The sequence below is a fragment of the Thunnus thynnus genome, chromosome 7, assembly GCF_963924715.1.
Source record: "Thunnus thynnus chromosome 7, fThuThy2.1, whole genome shotgun sequence".
NCBI lineage: Eukaryota > Metazoa > Chordata > Actinopteri > Scombriformes > Scombridae > Thunnus > Thunnus thynnus.
In genome coordinates this window covers 3,531,642-3,545,309 of record NC_089523.1, presented here as the reverse complement: position 1 = coordinate 3,545,309, position 13,668 = coordinate 3,531,642, and the positions used below count along the sequence as shown (strand labels likewise).

General features: G+C 39.7%; 1 protein-coding gene across 8 annotated transcripts in view; it reads right to left on the bottom strand.

The window, feature by feature from the left end:
- usp32 (ubiquitin specific peptidase 32) overlaps nucleotides 1-13,668 on the bottom strand; it is a 66,004-nt gene that overhangs the window by 46,253 nt on the left and 6,083 nt on the right. For all 8 annotated transcript variants that reach the window (XM_067593827.1, XM_067593832.1, XM_067593833.1 and 5 more), the window contains exon 2: nucleotides 597-724. In XM_067593827.1, coding sequence (XP_067449928.1) covers nucleotides 597-724 — 128 coding nt within the window. The remainder of the gene's footprint in view (nucleotides 1-596; nucleotides 725-13,668) is intronic.

The following is a 13,668-nucleotide window of genomic DNA, read 5'->3' as shown; positions in this document are numbered from 1 at the left end:
CTACTGCCATGTCTTCAGCCTTTCCCTCCATAATTGAGAGCGATGGGTTTACACTTAAAGATTGATCCCTCACTGTCTAATGTCCTTCTCCATCCTTCTGTTTCAACAGGAAATAATGTATGTAACATTAAGGGAGTACCTACAAGGACTCTAATGGTATGCAGAGCTGCACTAAGACTGCAGATAAGTTAGGGCACTGGATGGGTTAGGGAGAGGTATTCTTAATTATTTCCAGGTTATTAAAGATCTACCTGCCTATGCTAGACATCTACTCTGGATGTATGGCATTTAATTACAGGAGGAGAACACAGAGGGCTAAAAAGTCTGTGTTGTGACTAACTCCGGTTATCACCCTGACTCTATACCTTCAGCTAGGAAGACTTAGCTGTAATGCAATCCAGGCTGATATTGATCCCAAGTCCCATAACACACTCAACAAAACCACCCACGTCTTCTCCAATTTGTCTAAAGTTACAGGGTTTCAAGCTAGTACTTGTACTTTATCAGATATATCCTCTTTCGCAAAGGTTCGACCATCACTTCATACGAACTGTTAAGTTGAATGGCACTCAGTGTGTGACATCACTGTGGCTTACCTCAGCAACTTTAGGGGGAACTCCATCTCCCAGCACTTCCCTGTAGAAGCACTGCTGGGTCATGTAATAGGAGAGGCCGCTGGTTCTCTTGAAGGCATCCTTCAGCCGCTTCAATTCCACATCGGTGACTAGAGAGGCACAGAGAGACAGAGGGGATGAAATCAGAGGTGTTCAACAACTGTTCAACAACTTACGCTTCTGTTTGTTAACAGTTCATACTGTGTTTCTTGGTAAGAAAAAGGGAACTTGACTGTTTATTAGCCTGTCCGGATGCTACCTCAAGTAGCCTGCTACCACAGCTTGCTCAATCATGGTGTATGTGGGGAAAAATGTAAATGTGGGTAATTTTCATAACTGATCTTGCAGACAAAAACATCTAACCCTGAGCTACAGTCCATTAGAGGTGTACCATGAACAAAGCTCTGTGCTGAACAATTTCAGGAGCATCAACTTGTGATTCTGACTAATGAGTGGGGCAGATCTGCTTTACAGCATCAGGAGTTCGATCTGACGGTGTATTAGGGTCAGTATTAGAGATTTCGAAAATAAATTTATAATATCTGGTTGTAAATCAGATTATGAGTGAGTCACTGATAGTGAATTAACAGCAGCTGATATCAATCAGCTGATGCAAGCGCAACTTCAGCCTGAACTAATGTTTCAATTAATTACTGTGGGGTTTTTTCTATGAATCTGTTGAATGAACAATAGAGCCACCTGACAAAAGACATAATATATGACACGTTTATTACAGCCAGTCAGCATATTTGACACGTGTGTGTGTAAAAGGTCAGCTCTAACGCAATTTTCAATGTATGATGCCAATTATTGCTAATACACTAATTACTACACTGCTAGTAATGTGAAAAGATGTGAGTCATAGTGACGAACCCACAGGAAACAATCACCACACTTTACAGTTCCCCTCCACTCTCACAGCAGTTTAGCCTCTTTTAGTTCATTGTTTTGGTTGTGTGGCCCACTAATTCTGCTCTCATCAACCCTGTTTCCAGCAGCAGCAGACAGATGTTCTCAGGGAAAAGAAAAATCTTTGATAAACCTACAGTAATGCTACCTGCCCAGGACCAAATGGCAAACAAAGTTAGTGACTAGCAGGAGGAGGAAATGAAACATTTTTATAAGTTCCTCTAAAAACGCTATCCACACATCCGATTCTGGATGAATCAAATCATCCAAAATATTGGACTTCTTCTTTAATTCCTCAAAACTAGATCAAATTGTAATTCTGTGGAAGTTATGTTCACAATGTGAAAGCACAGTTGTGGAAATGGGAGTAAAACCAGTACTTCAGCACTTCTCTACTCCTGGCAACAGCACAAGTACACGCTAACCTGCATCTGTGGAAACACAACTGCAAGTGTGCACACACACACACACACACACACACACACACACACACACACACACAGAGAGTCTAGTCCACGGTCTCCCCGTGTGATGATCTGTGTTAGTACAGACCTGTAAACGTTAGCAATATGAGGAACACAGCACTTCATATGACACATGCTCTATTGTCCTCTACTGCACTTCCAAAGAAAAAGCTATGTCAGTGTGTGTGTGTGTATGTGTGTGTGTGATACTAGTTCCAATAGCAACAATTACCTTGCTTGCTCGGCTGCTGTGATGAAACACATACAGCTCTATTGTCACTACATCCAGATCAAACACTGATGGAGCTTTCCAGAATCAGCTGTACACTGAAAGCACTGTAGTCTAAACTGGACCATCACCATCATCAATTAAATAGTTATTTCCTTCATTCGTTCATTCATCAATTAAAACAAGCTGAAGATTTGCTGGTTGCAAATACAAATTAGCTGATTTAAGATGTTTCATATCAATATAAAAAGTGTACAGTTAGGATTTTGGACTGTTGATTAAACAAAAGTATTTTAGGGCATTAATTTGGGCATGGGCAAGTCATTTTTTAAAACATTTTATAGCTTAAATGATCAATGAACTACTGCCATTAGTGATTGACTGCTGTCCCAGTAGTCAGGAAGACTGTAAAAAAAAAAACATGGACTGACTTAATGAGCTATGCTGCAGGCTTTTTAGACGTGCCATTTCATGCTGCACTTTAGGCTGGAGAGCAGTGTTGTAACACTAGCAGGCTGAGGTGGGCACAGTATAGCAAATAAATAAATAAAAAAAAATATTTTAGCTTGGCTACCTACACTGGAGTGTGGTAATGCAACATCTAAATCCACTGGAAGTTCAATTTACACCATTACTCTTGCATCAGTCATGCTGGGAAGGTTAGCGCTTTGCCACAATCCTGCAGTAATATGATACCTACTGGGAATCTGAGCTTATTACCATCATCACCACTTTAGTTCTCTCTCTTATTTCACCCGGGCAACCACATCTCTCCATCAACAATCAGGTCACATTACTGGGAGAAAACAGTTTTCCAAATCTGCTCCAGTCTGACCTACAGTTAACTGTTTGTTGCCACAAACACCCGACACTTCCTGTCAATGCTGCACTATTTAAGCACAGACACAACAACAACACAATATCAAGGTTAGACACATCTAGTGCTGAGCTCTTCCTGGTGTATGGAGGATCCACTCATGCAGTGCTGCATCATGGAATCTGATCTGATCAGTGCAGTTATCCTAACTGTTAGAAATTCAACACGCAAAAAATGGTACTGATGCACAAATACTGTTGCACCATCTTTAGCCAGTGTGAGTTCATATATTTTTGATCAATCAAACTCTTAATGGCAACTAACTGATCAGTAATTAATGATTAGCATATGTAAGATGTATCTGTTACAAATCAAAGTTATAGTGGGGGAAAATGCATTGGCTTTTTATTTTCACACGTTTCAATCAAACTCAGGTCAGTTGTGTTTGGTTTTACACTACACTGACACCCGCCAGTAGAGGGCAGTACAGTCCATATGGCTTCATGTTTAAACGTAAAGCTTTCCCAGCTGACTGACTGACAGACAGACAGGATTTTGGGTAGCAATACTTCAGAGCAATCTACTTCTTTTAGTAGAAATGCATATCACAGTTATCATCCTGCTAATGCAGCTCCTTTTGAGCATTAGTCATATCAACATTTAAATGTAATTCTGTAGCTCATCTTTTTCCTATATAGCCTTAAATAAAGTGATCTATAAAATGATAGAATAATAGCTTTCACTTGGATTCACCTCAACATTGTAATTTATAAACAATATTTTTTACTGTGAATTGTTCCAGTATATTTTGAATACACAACATTTCAAACACACACACATCCAGATCTTTTAAAAAGTATATCTTGGTTGGCCTGCTGACCTGTTTTCTCTCCACAGTAACCATTAACCACTTGTGAAAACTCAGATGTGTGAGCTGTTTCTCTAGTAGAGACACACAGTTTCAGTGTGACTGCTGTCAGTTGGCTTTAAAAAGGCAAAGCAAACATACCCTCAAAGAACAGTCTTAGCTGTATGAATCTTTGTTTCATTCAGATACTACAAGAACACAAATGGTATTAAATCCAACCTACTACTCTGCTGCAGTTCACTCCACTCCTGCACACTTCATCCTTACCTTCCTTACTGCCAACTGTACAAACAAAGCCATCTAAAGAAGCAAACGATGCAAATAAATTACAAGGAACTGCCTACAACAGCAATAACAGGAAGCTGATTTGATAGAATTGATGCAACCGGTGATTGATGAGGAATGTGTGGGTCTTTGGGGGATTTAAGTGAAAGTAAGCTGCTGGTGGACGGAGTCTTACTGCATTTTCAATTTCTAATTCACTCCTTTACTTGAACCTGCTGGAGGTTTATAAAAAAAAAAAGTTATAAAAACGCTGCAAAAGAAGTTAAAGAGCAGACTGAATGTGTCTCCAGTAGCTGCCAGTCACCACTGCTATTCAGACATGTCCTGACAGTAAAGATGAGCAAAGAGTGAAGTGAAGCTGTGGATGATTTTCCAATTCAATTCAGCTCTTATTACTGGAGGCTGCATGTTGTAACTGCATTAACAACTGGAATTAGATGTAATTAAACACAAACATCCGACGCTATTATGAGAGAATAGAATAGCATAACCCCTCAAAATGTCACCTCAGAATACCCTGGAAACTCCTGCTCCACTGACAAGCAACAACATAACAGCTATTTCTCATCCATTCACTGAATCATTTCAGTCAATCTAGGAGAGATTGGAATACAAACAAAAAAAGGATCTTATTTTTGTTATTTCACACATTTTTTTAATGTAAAAATGAGTGTGTGGTTTGTGGGAAATGCAAGTGACTAGAAAATCCACAAGCAGAGGAAAGCAGGGAGACAGTACGCAGATTCAAAATGCATTGGAGGTCATTCTTGACCTTGGAGGCAGCATTTCAAAAAAAACAATCTCCCATCAAGGTCCATTTAGTAGCCGTTCTGGAGCATTTGATCGAATCACACGACATTCCTCTATGCCTAAATTTCAATTCTTCTGAACATTTTAAGAACCTCTCCTCCATGGTAGCTTGCCAGGGAAGGTTGCGTGATGGGATCTAAATCTCCAGAACAGATACTAAATGGACCTTGAGGTGAGGCTGTTTTAGCAGACACACGGATTGTTCTCTGGTTGTGAGGTACATCTTGATTGGCATGAAAGTCTGAATATGGTATGGAACTGCAAAATAAATATATTTCTTAAGTCGTATCAAGTCAACTGTCATGTTGCAGGGTTGTGATTTGTAACTGTGGTTTCATTAAAGGTCAATGATTAAAACAGCTTTATTTCCAGAGTTCAATTTCAATGTGATCCTGCTTCAGCCTTGTAAAAACAGATGAGAACAGTTATGTGGTTATTAAACACTTGCATAAACAAGAAAGGGGGTATTGCTCACATGGCTACAGAGAAGGAATTGAATTACAGGGAATGACTGTTGTGTCTGGAGATGGCTCCCAGGGTGAAAAAAAAGAACTCATCAAAAACAAATTAGAAAAGTCAGAGTCAAAGTCACAAGAAGATTTTATACCAAGCAAAGCGGAGGCAGGCTGATACAGACCGGCTTAATGAGGGTAGGATTTTGGTATAGATGAGGCAGAGTTTACAATGCAGTAGAATTATTCTTTCAGATAAGTGGAGGACTGAAGAGAAAAACTCATTTCAAAAAACCAATGCATTGGCTTGAGATGTCCTGAGATAACCTACAGGAGAGGAATCAGTGTGGAATAAGGTATTTGGCTGGACCAACCAAAGACCAGCCCTATAACACACAAATGTCTGTCTGTCACTGACTGACTCACTGAGTGATGGAGTTACACCATTGGTTGGCCAGCCCAGTGTTGGAGTTTCCCTGTTGGCAGTTGCTCTTTCAAAATGAATTGGCGCAAACAGTTTCTATGACGTCCTCGAGCACAACTCACTCTCAGCGGGGTAGAGTGAGCGCAGTCAGTGACAGGTGTGTTTAAAGTATTTGTGTACTCTGAAAGAAATCATGACGCAACTGACTGTTAGCCTAGCATGCTAATCCTACGTAACCATATGGATGAGATCATATGTTTACAGACATCCACGTATAGGAACAGATGAAAGAGCAGGGGGAGTTAACAGATAATTAAGATAGTTATAATTAGTTCTCTTTTAAAGCAAACATCCCAAGATATGAGTGGAAAGTATTGTTCTTGCTGCATTTATAACCTTTTTTTGACTCAAACGTTGCTTGTGTCATGTGATATGATACTTCAGTACACTTATACAACGAATATTACTGGAACCATGACAGACAAATTGCTGATGAACATTTCATATCCAGGAATTCACATTATAGACACTACCACTGACTATACCTGTAACAAACTGGCCCCAGCTTCACACACTGACCATACATGGTCCAGCCATATACTAGGTTTTGACCTAGTCTTATAAGGCCCAATCAACGTCCAATTAATGAAATCCTCAATGATACAAGCTGCTCTGAAATAAAGGTAATTCAGTCTATTTTAGCAATATTCTACAGATGGACAACACCTCTGCTGTCCACTGAAAACTGGATGTGAAGTTCAGCATTTGGTTCCTGGAGATCAAGAGAAGCTGCCCAAATCCTGTCCAAACCATTGTGCATGACTTAACAATCAAACTGGATCAAAGTTATAGAAAGATCAGCTGATACACCAATAAGGGGCCAGAACAAGATCATGCACACCCAAAAAACACAAAATATATGGACAGATTTTCCACACACTAACAATCAACAATGCACACACAGCCAGAGGGTTTCAAAAAAACAAACAAACATCGGTGCAAGGAAATAATAGTTCCACTGTGCACATTTTCAGCATTTAGAGACAGGACAACCTCCTGTAAAAACAATAATGTCAACAGTTTTTAGGTTATTTTCTATGGGGCACTCTTTTTTCCCCAGAACATTTTATGTCATGCCACAATGAATTAATTTTGTCCATATTAAAAGAGAAAAGTCTCAGCAAAAGTCAGGTAGCAGGCAAACCTCATGACCTATACAGTCCTAGATGGAAACTAGCACTTAACTGGCGACCCTTCAGGTTGCCAGTTCTGTCTCCTGACAGGCAGGATAATTCTATGGACTGAGTGTGTGAAAGATTAATTAAACCAGAGAGCTGCTCCTGAGCAGGGCCCGTCAGCCAACAGACTGTCGTCACTGTGGTTGCACTGGGGAGTTTCCAGGTGAGAATGCTCATAACTGTGTGAGCGTAGAGCAGGGCTTTCCTGAAAAAGAGACCATTACTCTTGTTAAATTCTTTATATCTTCCCAGGATAGCAAGGTGCCCACCTCCTCATAGCAGAGTATTGTTAAGACCCTGCTATATATGAATTATAAATATCTGATTATAATCCATCTGACACTCATCTGTGAGAGACATAAGCCACCCAATTGGAGGGTGGAACTGATTAGTGGCGAAGTGCTGAATCACAGGCTTTAGCAACCCTGCAGGCAGCCAACCACACACGTGGATCAGCCCAGTGCACAAAGCTCCAGCAGCACAGAATATAGAGCACCCTTATGTGTCATGTAAGGTAGGAGCTAGGGCTTAACCATATGCAAAAAAAAAAATATATCATAGTGGTTAATTTGAGTGTGATTGTGATATGAGTCACGATTTAAGTGGAAGTGGTCACTAAAAAAAAAAAGAAGATGATGATGATGTGCTTTTTGCTGGGGTATGTGCCAAACAAGTATGTTCCCTTACGTCTGAAGAATATGATTTGTAGGCCAGGGCATCTCTGAAGCACTATAATGCTTCATGTGTAATGGTATGTTGGGACACATTTCACCTTTATCAAAAAAAATCGCAGCTCCTGCCATGTGGATATTGCACTTGACTATACTGCAATTTCAATAATATTTCAATGAATTGTTCAGCCGCAGTAGGAGCTGCCTGTATTCACAAGACAAGAGGCATAAAACCTTCTGCAGAGTCAAATCATCAGCCTGTCTCTCCTTACTCTCAAATGCTGAATTGTCTGCAGTAAAATTTGATCTGTTTTTATTCATTTTTATATTGCAGCTTTATTGTTTTATTCACTGCTCTGTGTCTGTATTACAATAAATCCTATTTGGTGTTTGAAATTTGTTTGATAATAAAGTGTTACTGTTATAATACACGTGTCTTGGAAGCAATAACAAAAAAGGTTGTCTTTTTTGATTCCTCTCATTGCAGAGTATGAAAGCTGAAATGATTAGTTGATTAATCAGTTAGTTGATCTATTTTGATAAATGGATTAACTGTTCAAGTCATTTCCTAATTCTTTATTTCCTAATGTAAGCATGTGCTGCTTTTCTCTGTCTTATATGATCATAAACTGAATATATTTAGGTTTTAGAGATTTGGTTGGACAAAACAAGCTATTTGATTTAGTCAACTTGGGCTGTAAACAATTATAAAAGGACATTTTTCACTATTTTACATTTTACTCAGGAAATATTTGGCAGATACTTCAGTAAAGACATTGTTAGATTTTTTTCTCCAAAACACCCTTCTGAACAAAATAACTGAGAACCTGTTTTTATGCACGTTGTCACATTTGCAAATAATAAAAAAACAAATGTAGAAATGCTGGAGAATTGGGGAGATGGAGAAAAAAAAAAAAAAAATATTGTTGCCATTTACTCTTGGCTGAGGTGGAAAAATTGGTTTATCAATCAAAACATAATGTGATGAAGTGTAATGCAAACAGACTTGGTGAACAAATCATGGATGAATATATCACTTAAGGAAATTTACATGACATTTGGATGTAAACTGGACTGTTTATTTTTGTCTTAACATGAAGAACCCATGCAAGACTTTATTAGATTGATTAGATAAGACTGTTATTTAGATCACTAAAATTTGATAAGGTTAAAAAGCTTAAGAGGAAGCTCTGTGCCTGGAATGCACTTTTCCATTAACAACTGTATCTGTTATTAAAGCCATTCAATGACTCTGAAAGAAAATGATGCTGTTCTCTAAATAAAACAACACCTTTGGTTTCCATTTAAACTCCATTAGAGCACACTCATATATTACACTTTCCATCTTTTTTGATCTTAGTGAAGCACATTGAACGAATCTGTATGCTGGCACTACAGATTAGTTTACATTTATTCAACCCATTCATTCCCACTCACATTATGATATCTCAGGGATCACTTTATCTCAAACTGGTGGCTTTGTCTGACTTGAGCTCTGTAGATTAGGCCTGTGGGAAACTTGTAAGAACACTGTGCAGCTTTCACACACCAACAGACCTGTTCTTTATCCAAACTGTTCACACAGTGAAGCACAACATATCAGAAGAATGATTCTCAGTGGATATGATGATTATGAGACTGCAGTCAAATTTAAAACTGACTCTAGTCCATTAACATAATCACATTGTGAACATTCATCAAGCAGTTTTCTGCTCATGCACGTGAGCATGCCTGAGCGTCATAGATAACCAGTAGTCCAGGGGTCGGGTTGAAGGTCTTGTTATCTAGACTGTATGTTGCACCCTCACTCCGGTGAACCCTGCACAGCCTGCTGACATCTCATCCAGACCGGACAGTTAATCAGTGAAGCTCTGCTGGAAGAAGGAGGCTAGACCAGCCTACTGTCCTCCATCTTGCTTCTGTTCTGTGTGAAGGCATCAGTGCCAGCACACACTCACACATGTCGATTATTTTCTTGATTAATCGATCAGTCTATAAAACATCAGAAAACAATGACAAATGACAATTGCGATATTGTAGAGCGCGAGGTGACGTCATCCAGTGTCTAGTTTTGTCTGACAAACAGTCCAAACCCCAAAATAATGAATTCACAACCATGCACAGCTGCAACCATTAGTCCATTAGGTTACTATTTTGATCATCAATTGATCATTTCTGGAATTTTTTTGAACAAAAAATTCCAAACACTCCCTGTTTCCAGCTTCTGAAATGTGATCATTTGCTCTTCTTCCTCATCATATATGACAGTAACGGTTTAGACATTGAAGACATCATCGTGGCCTTTGAGAAATTTTTAATGCCATGTTTTCACAATTTTTTTTACATATCATAGACTAAATGATCAACTGATTAATAAATAAAATATGAATCAATAATGTTGCAACACTACAATCATGTAAGAAATGAAAAGCAGCAAATTCTCACATTTTAGAGTCTGGAACCATTAATGTTTGACAAATGACTTCAATGATTGATGCATTATTGAAATTGATTTTCTGTTGATCGACTGATCATTCGTAATAATCAATTAATCATTGCAGCTCTAGTTTGATGTGGATATTATTTGCATTAATGTCATGTCATGTCATTTGATCCAGATTATGAAACATCTGGATTGATGTAGTTCAGTGTGGAGTGTGTCTGCTTACACTGCCACCTGCCCAGCTGGTGGGTCTCATCTTCATCTTTCATTTAGCTCTCTGATGCAGTCAGGCCACAGAACAGATGTGACAATGATGACGTCACCATGACGACAATGATGAGCCAAACTAGAAACAGTAGTTTGACGACCAAACCTTAACCCGACAATCCAGACCACATCAGACACTGCTAAATCAACAGGGACCACTGAAAACATCCCACTGGGACACCCTTCCATGGATGGACTGTCAGAACATCTAGCATGAGTTAACACTTACAGACCAGACCAAGATCAACTATCTGTGAACACCAGACCACAACTGCTCACAGCATCCACTGGGACAAGATCAAAAGTCATCAACCAGGAGTCAGTGGACAGCCAGGGAAAGATCAAAGAGGACATTCACATCTGACACCAGGCACCATCTTTGAAAAGAGACAGGCTTTACAATCTCTCCCCACATATATTATAACGTAACTGAAATCTATACTTAAACTCTTTCAGACATTCAGCCCCCCTTTATATTAATCTCATGGCAATCTAACATGTAAATCTCAGTCTGAATAAGCACCTGAGTCACTTTTACGTAGTAACATTTCCATAACACTCTCAACTCAGTACAAGTCTGAAGTGAATGTCATCAGTTTAATGTGAAGACCGCAGCAGAACAAAGTGAAACATGTACAGAGATTACATACATGTCTTGTTCTGCTACTGCAGTAAATGTATTATCTCAATCATCATGTCTCACACATAAAATCAGTTTACACGCTGTGAGAGAGACAGTTTTAAGTGGCCGATGAGATTCTTCGCATGTCAGATCAGTCTATAAAAACTACTTCTCCCTTTGCGGTGCAACTGGTGCAAAAGAGATAAAGAAAAAACAAACCTAAAATAAAACATTTGCATCTGCATCAAGAATCAGACCAGCACTCCCTCTCAGTGTTTTTCCATCGCTTTACATACAGCATATGAACAAATACGGACTGCAACTTAAAGATCACATCCAGACATGAGGGATCACTTCTGCTTCACTGAAAAGTCTATTCTCAGTGTATGTGCACTGGGGGCTTCAAATTTCCATTTCACATTTGTGGAGAAGTTATATATTGGACCATGACTGGCTCCAAACAAGTCGGATGTCACGTGTACATTTCACAATCTTAAACTTAGATTTAAGGTGAGCACAGAGAAACTTTCCTCTTCAATGATAAGAGTGATTTTGGGTTTGGATCCATTGTGAGAAGCAGAGGCGAGCGTCACTGGTGCTCACCATGATCGTTAATTAAGGCTTTGACAGCAAGTCTTAAAATCCATCAGTGATGCAGCCTGTCTGAGGAGAGAAAAGAAGATCTGCCATCGTAACATTTTTAACTCAGCATTGTCTCTTTCTGTAAATGTCCTGTCCTGTCTGAATTAAGCTGCAAGGAAGATTAACGTAAAAGACGCCCATGTCTGAATGACAGAAAACCATCCCGCTAACAGCTTGATGTCACACATTCCATGTCTGAAAAACAGCTTTAGTATTGTTATCATAAAAATATGGTACAGCCGTTTTCTTCTTGTATTCAGTAAAAGGAGGCATGGCAGAAACAATCAGGTAGTAAATCTTCAGCCAGGATCTTAACCATCTACACCATATATACACAATTATGATAGCTTTTATAGAATACAGCTGCTGAGCCAAATGCTCCTGAAATAATCCTCCAAGCTGAGAAAACAAATTATTTTACAATTTCAATCATTTCTCATCAGCATGACAATGCATGTAATTCAAATACAATCTCTGCTGGCTCTTGTTGCTTCTCACATGAGGGCCTGACCCTTGTTTCATTGGTTAAGTAGGACAGCAACAGATCATGACATGACCACTGAAAACACAAAGAGTAAATAAACAAAATGTGTAGTTTGTGAATTAGCAGGAATAAGTGTTGCACTATACTACTGAGCCAACTGCATGACAAAATGGGACTGCCGGATAATAGCAAAATTGTTACAATTAGATGGACAAATGTGGAGGGAAAACAAAGCGGTCCACATCATGGAGAACACTTTGTGTATTGTGATGCTGTGATGCAATGGGTGTATTCTTGGACAGTGGGCTGCATTAACTGCAATGGCTACCATTCAATTCACAGCAAACAATGGATCTGATTTCTACAACTGCCCCAGCACACTTTCCATCCACACACACACACACACACAGGCTGGGACCAACACACACAACTGTTATTGCTAGATTCACATCGCTGCATCCTTTGCCTCGATCTCTCTCTCTCTCGCACACACGCATTCCAAGCACTCACACGCATTCACAGCATGTTTTCAGTGTTGGACCACCTTGCTAAATTAACATGGCAGCAAAGCAGCAACCAGCAGAGCCTCCTGCTGCGAGTTAATGTTTGCTGTCTTATGAAATAAGCCGAGCTCAGCTGGCCTGCTGCTATCAGCGAGACCGAAAACACCGGGGCAGGGAGCACCGAGGCGTCTGGAGGAGCATGCAAATACTGAACTCACATGAGCTCTGGTGACCTTTCAGTCATGGTGAAGTGTCAACAGAAACGCCTGCAGGCCGAAAACATACAGGCAGTGCTGTTAAAAATCTCATTTCACCTGTGGACATGACACCAGAGACTCAGCTGCCGTTTAACAGGATCACAAAGAAAAAAAACAAAAAACTAAATTTTGTTTTTATTTTCAGAGCCAGTAATGAATTCATTCTACAAATCCTCATAATGATGTTATAATCTCCTCTGTTCAGCATAGGCTTTCAAGTTTTATGCCTCTGGCTGATAAGTCCAGTGACCGTCACTACTTGGAAAAATGAACAAACAACAGGTGAATGAGAGGTGCTGATCGCCGAACCGCCTGATTTGCTCTGAATACGGCCTTACTGCTAACCTTTTCCTCTGCTCCGCTCACGCTTACCGCCATTTTTCTGAGCTCGCTCTCTCGCTTAACCACTCACTTGCTTACGCTCTGCCCTATTCCTTAAAAAGGAGTTATGCTACCTGCAGTTTCCCAGGCAACGACACACATGTTTTCTCACGTTTTGAAACAGCGCTGCTCAGAGGCTCCCAAACGCTACTGATTTCCGAATGAGTGGATATTTGACGTTATTTTTTGGAATTTAAAAAATATGTTTCGGCCTGGCGGGGTTCTTGTTGCTGTACTATTATAGGGCGCAAGCTAATACCACATCAGATCAGCTGTTGACATGTGCAT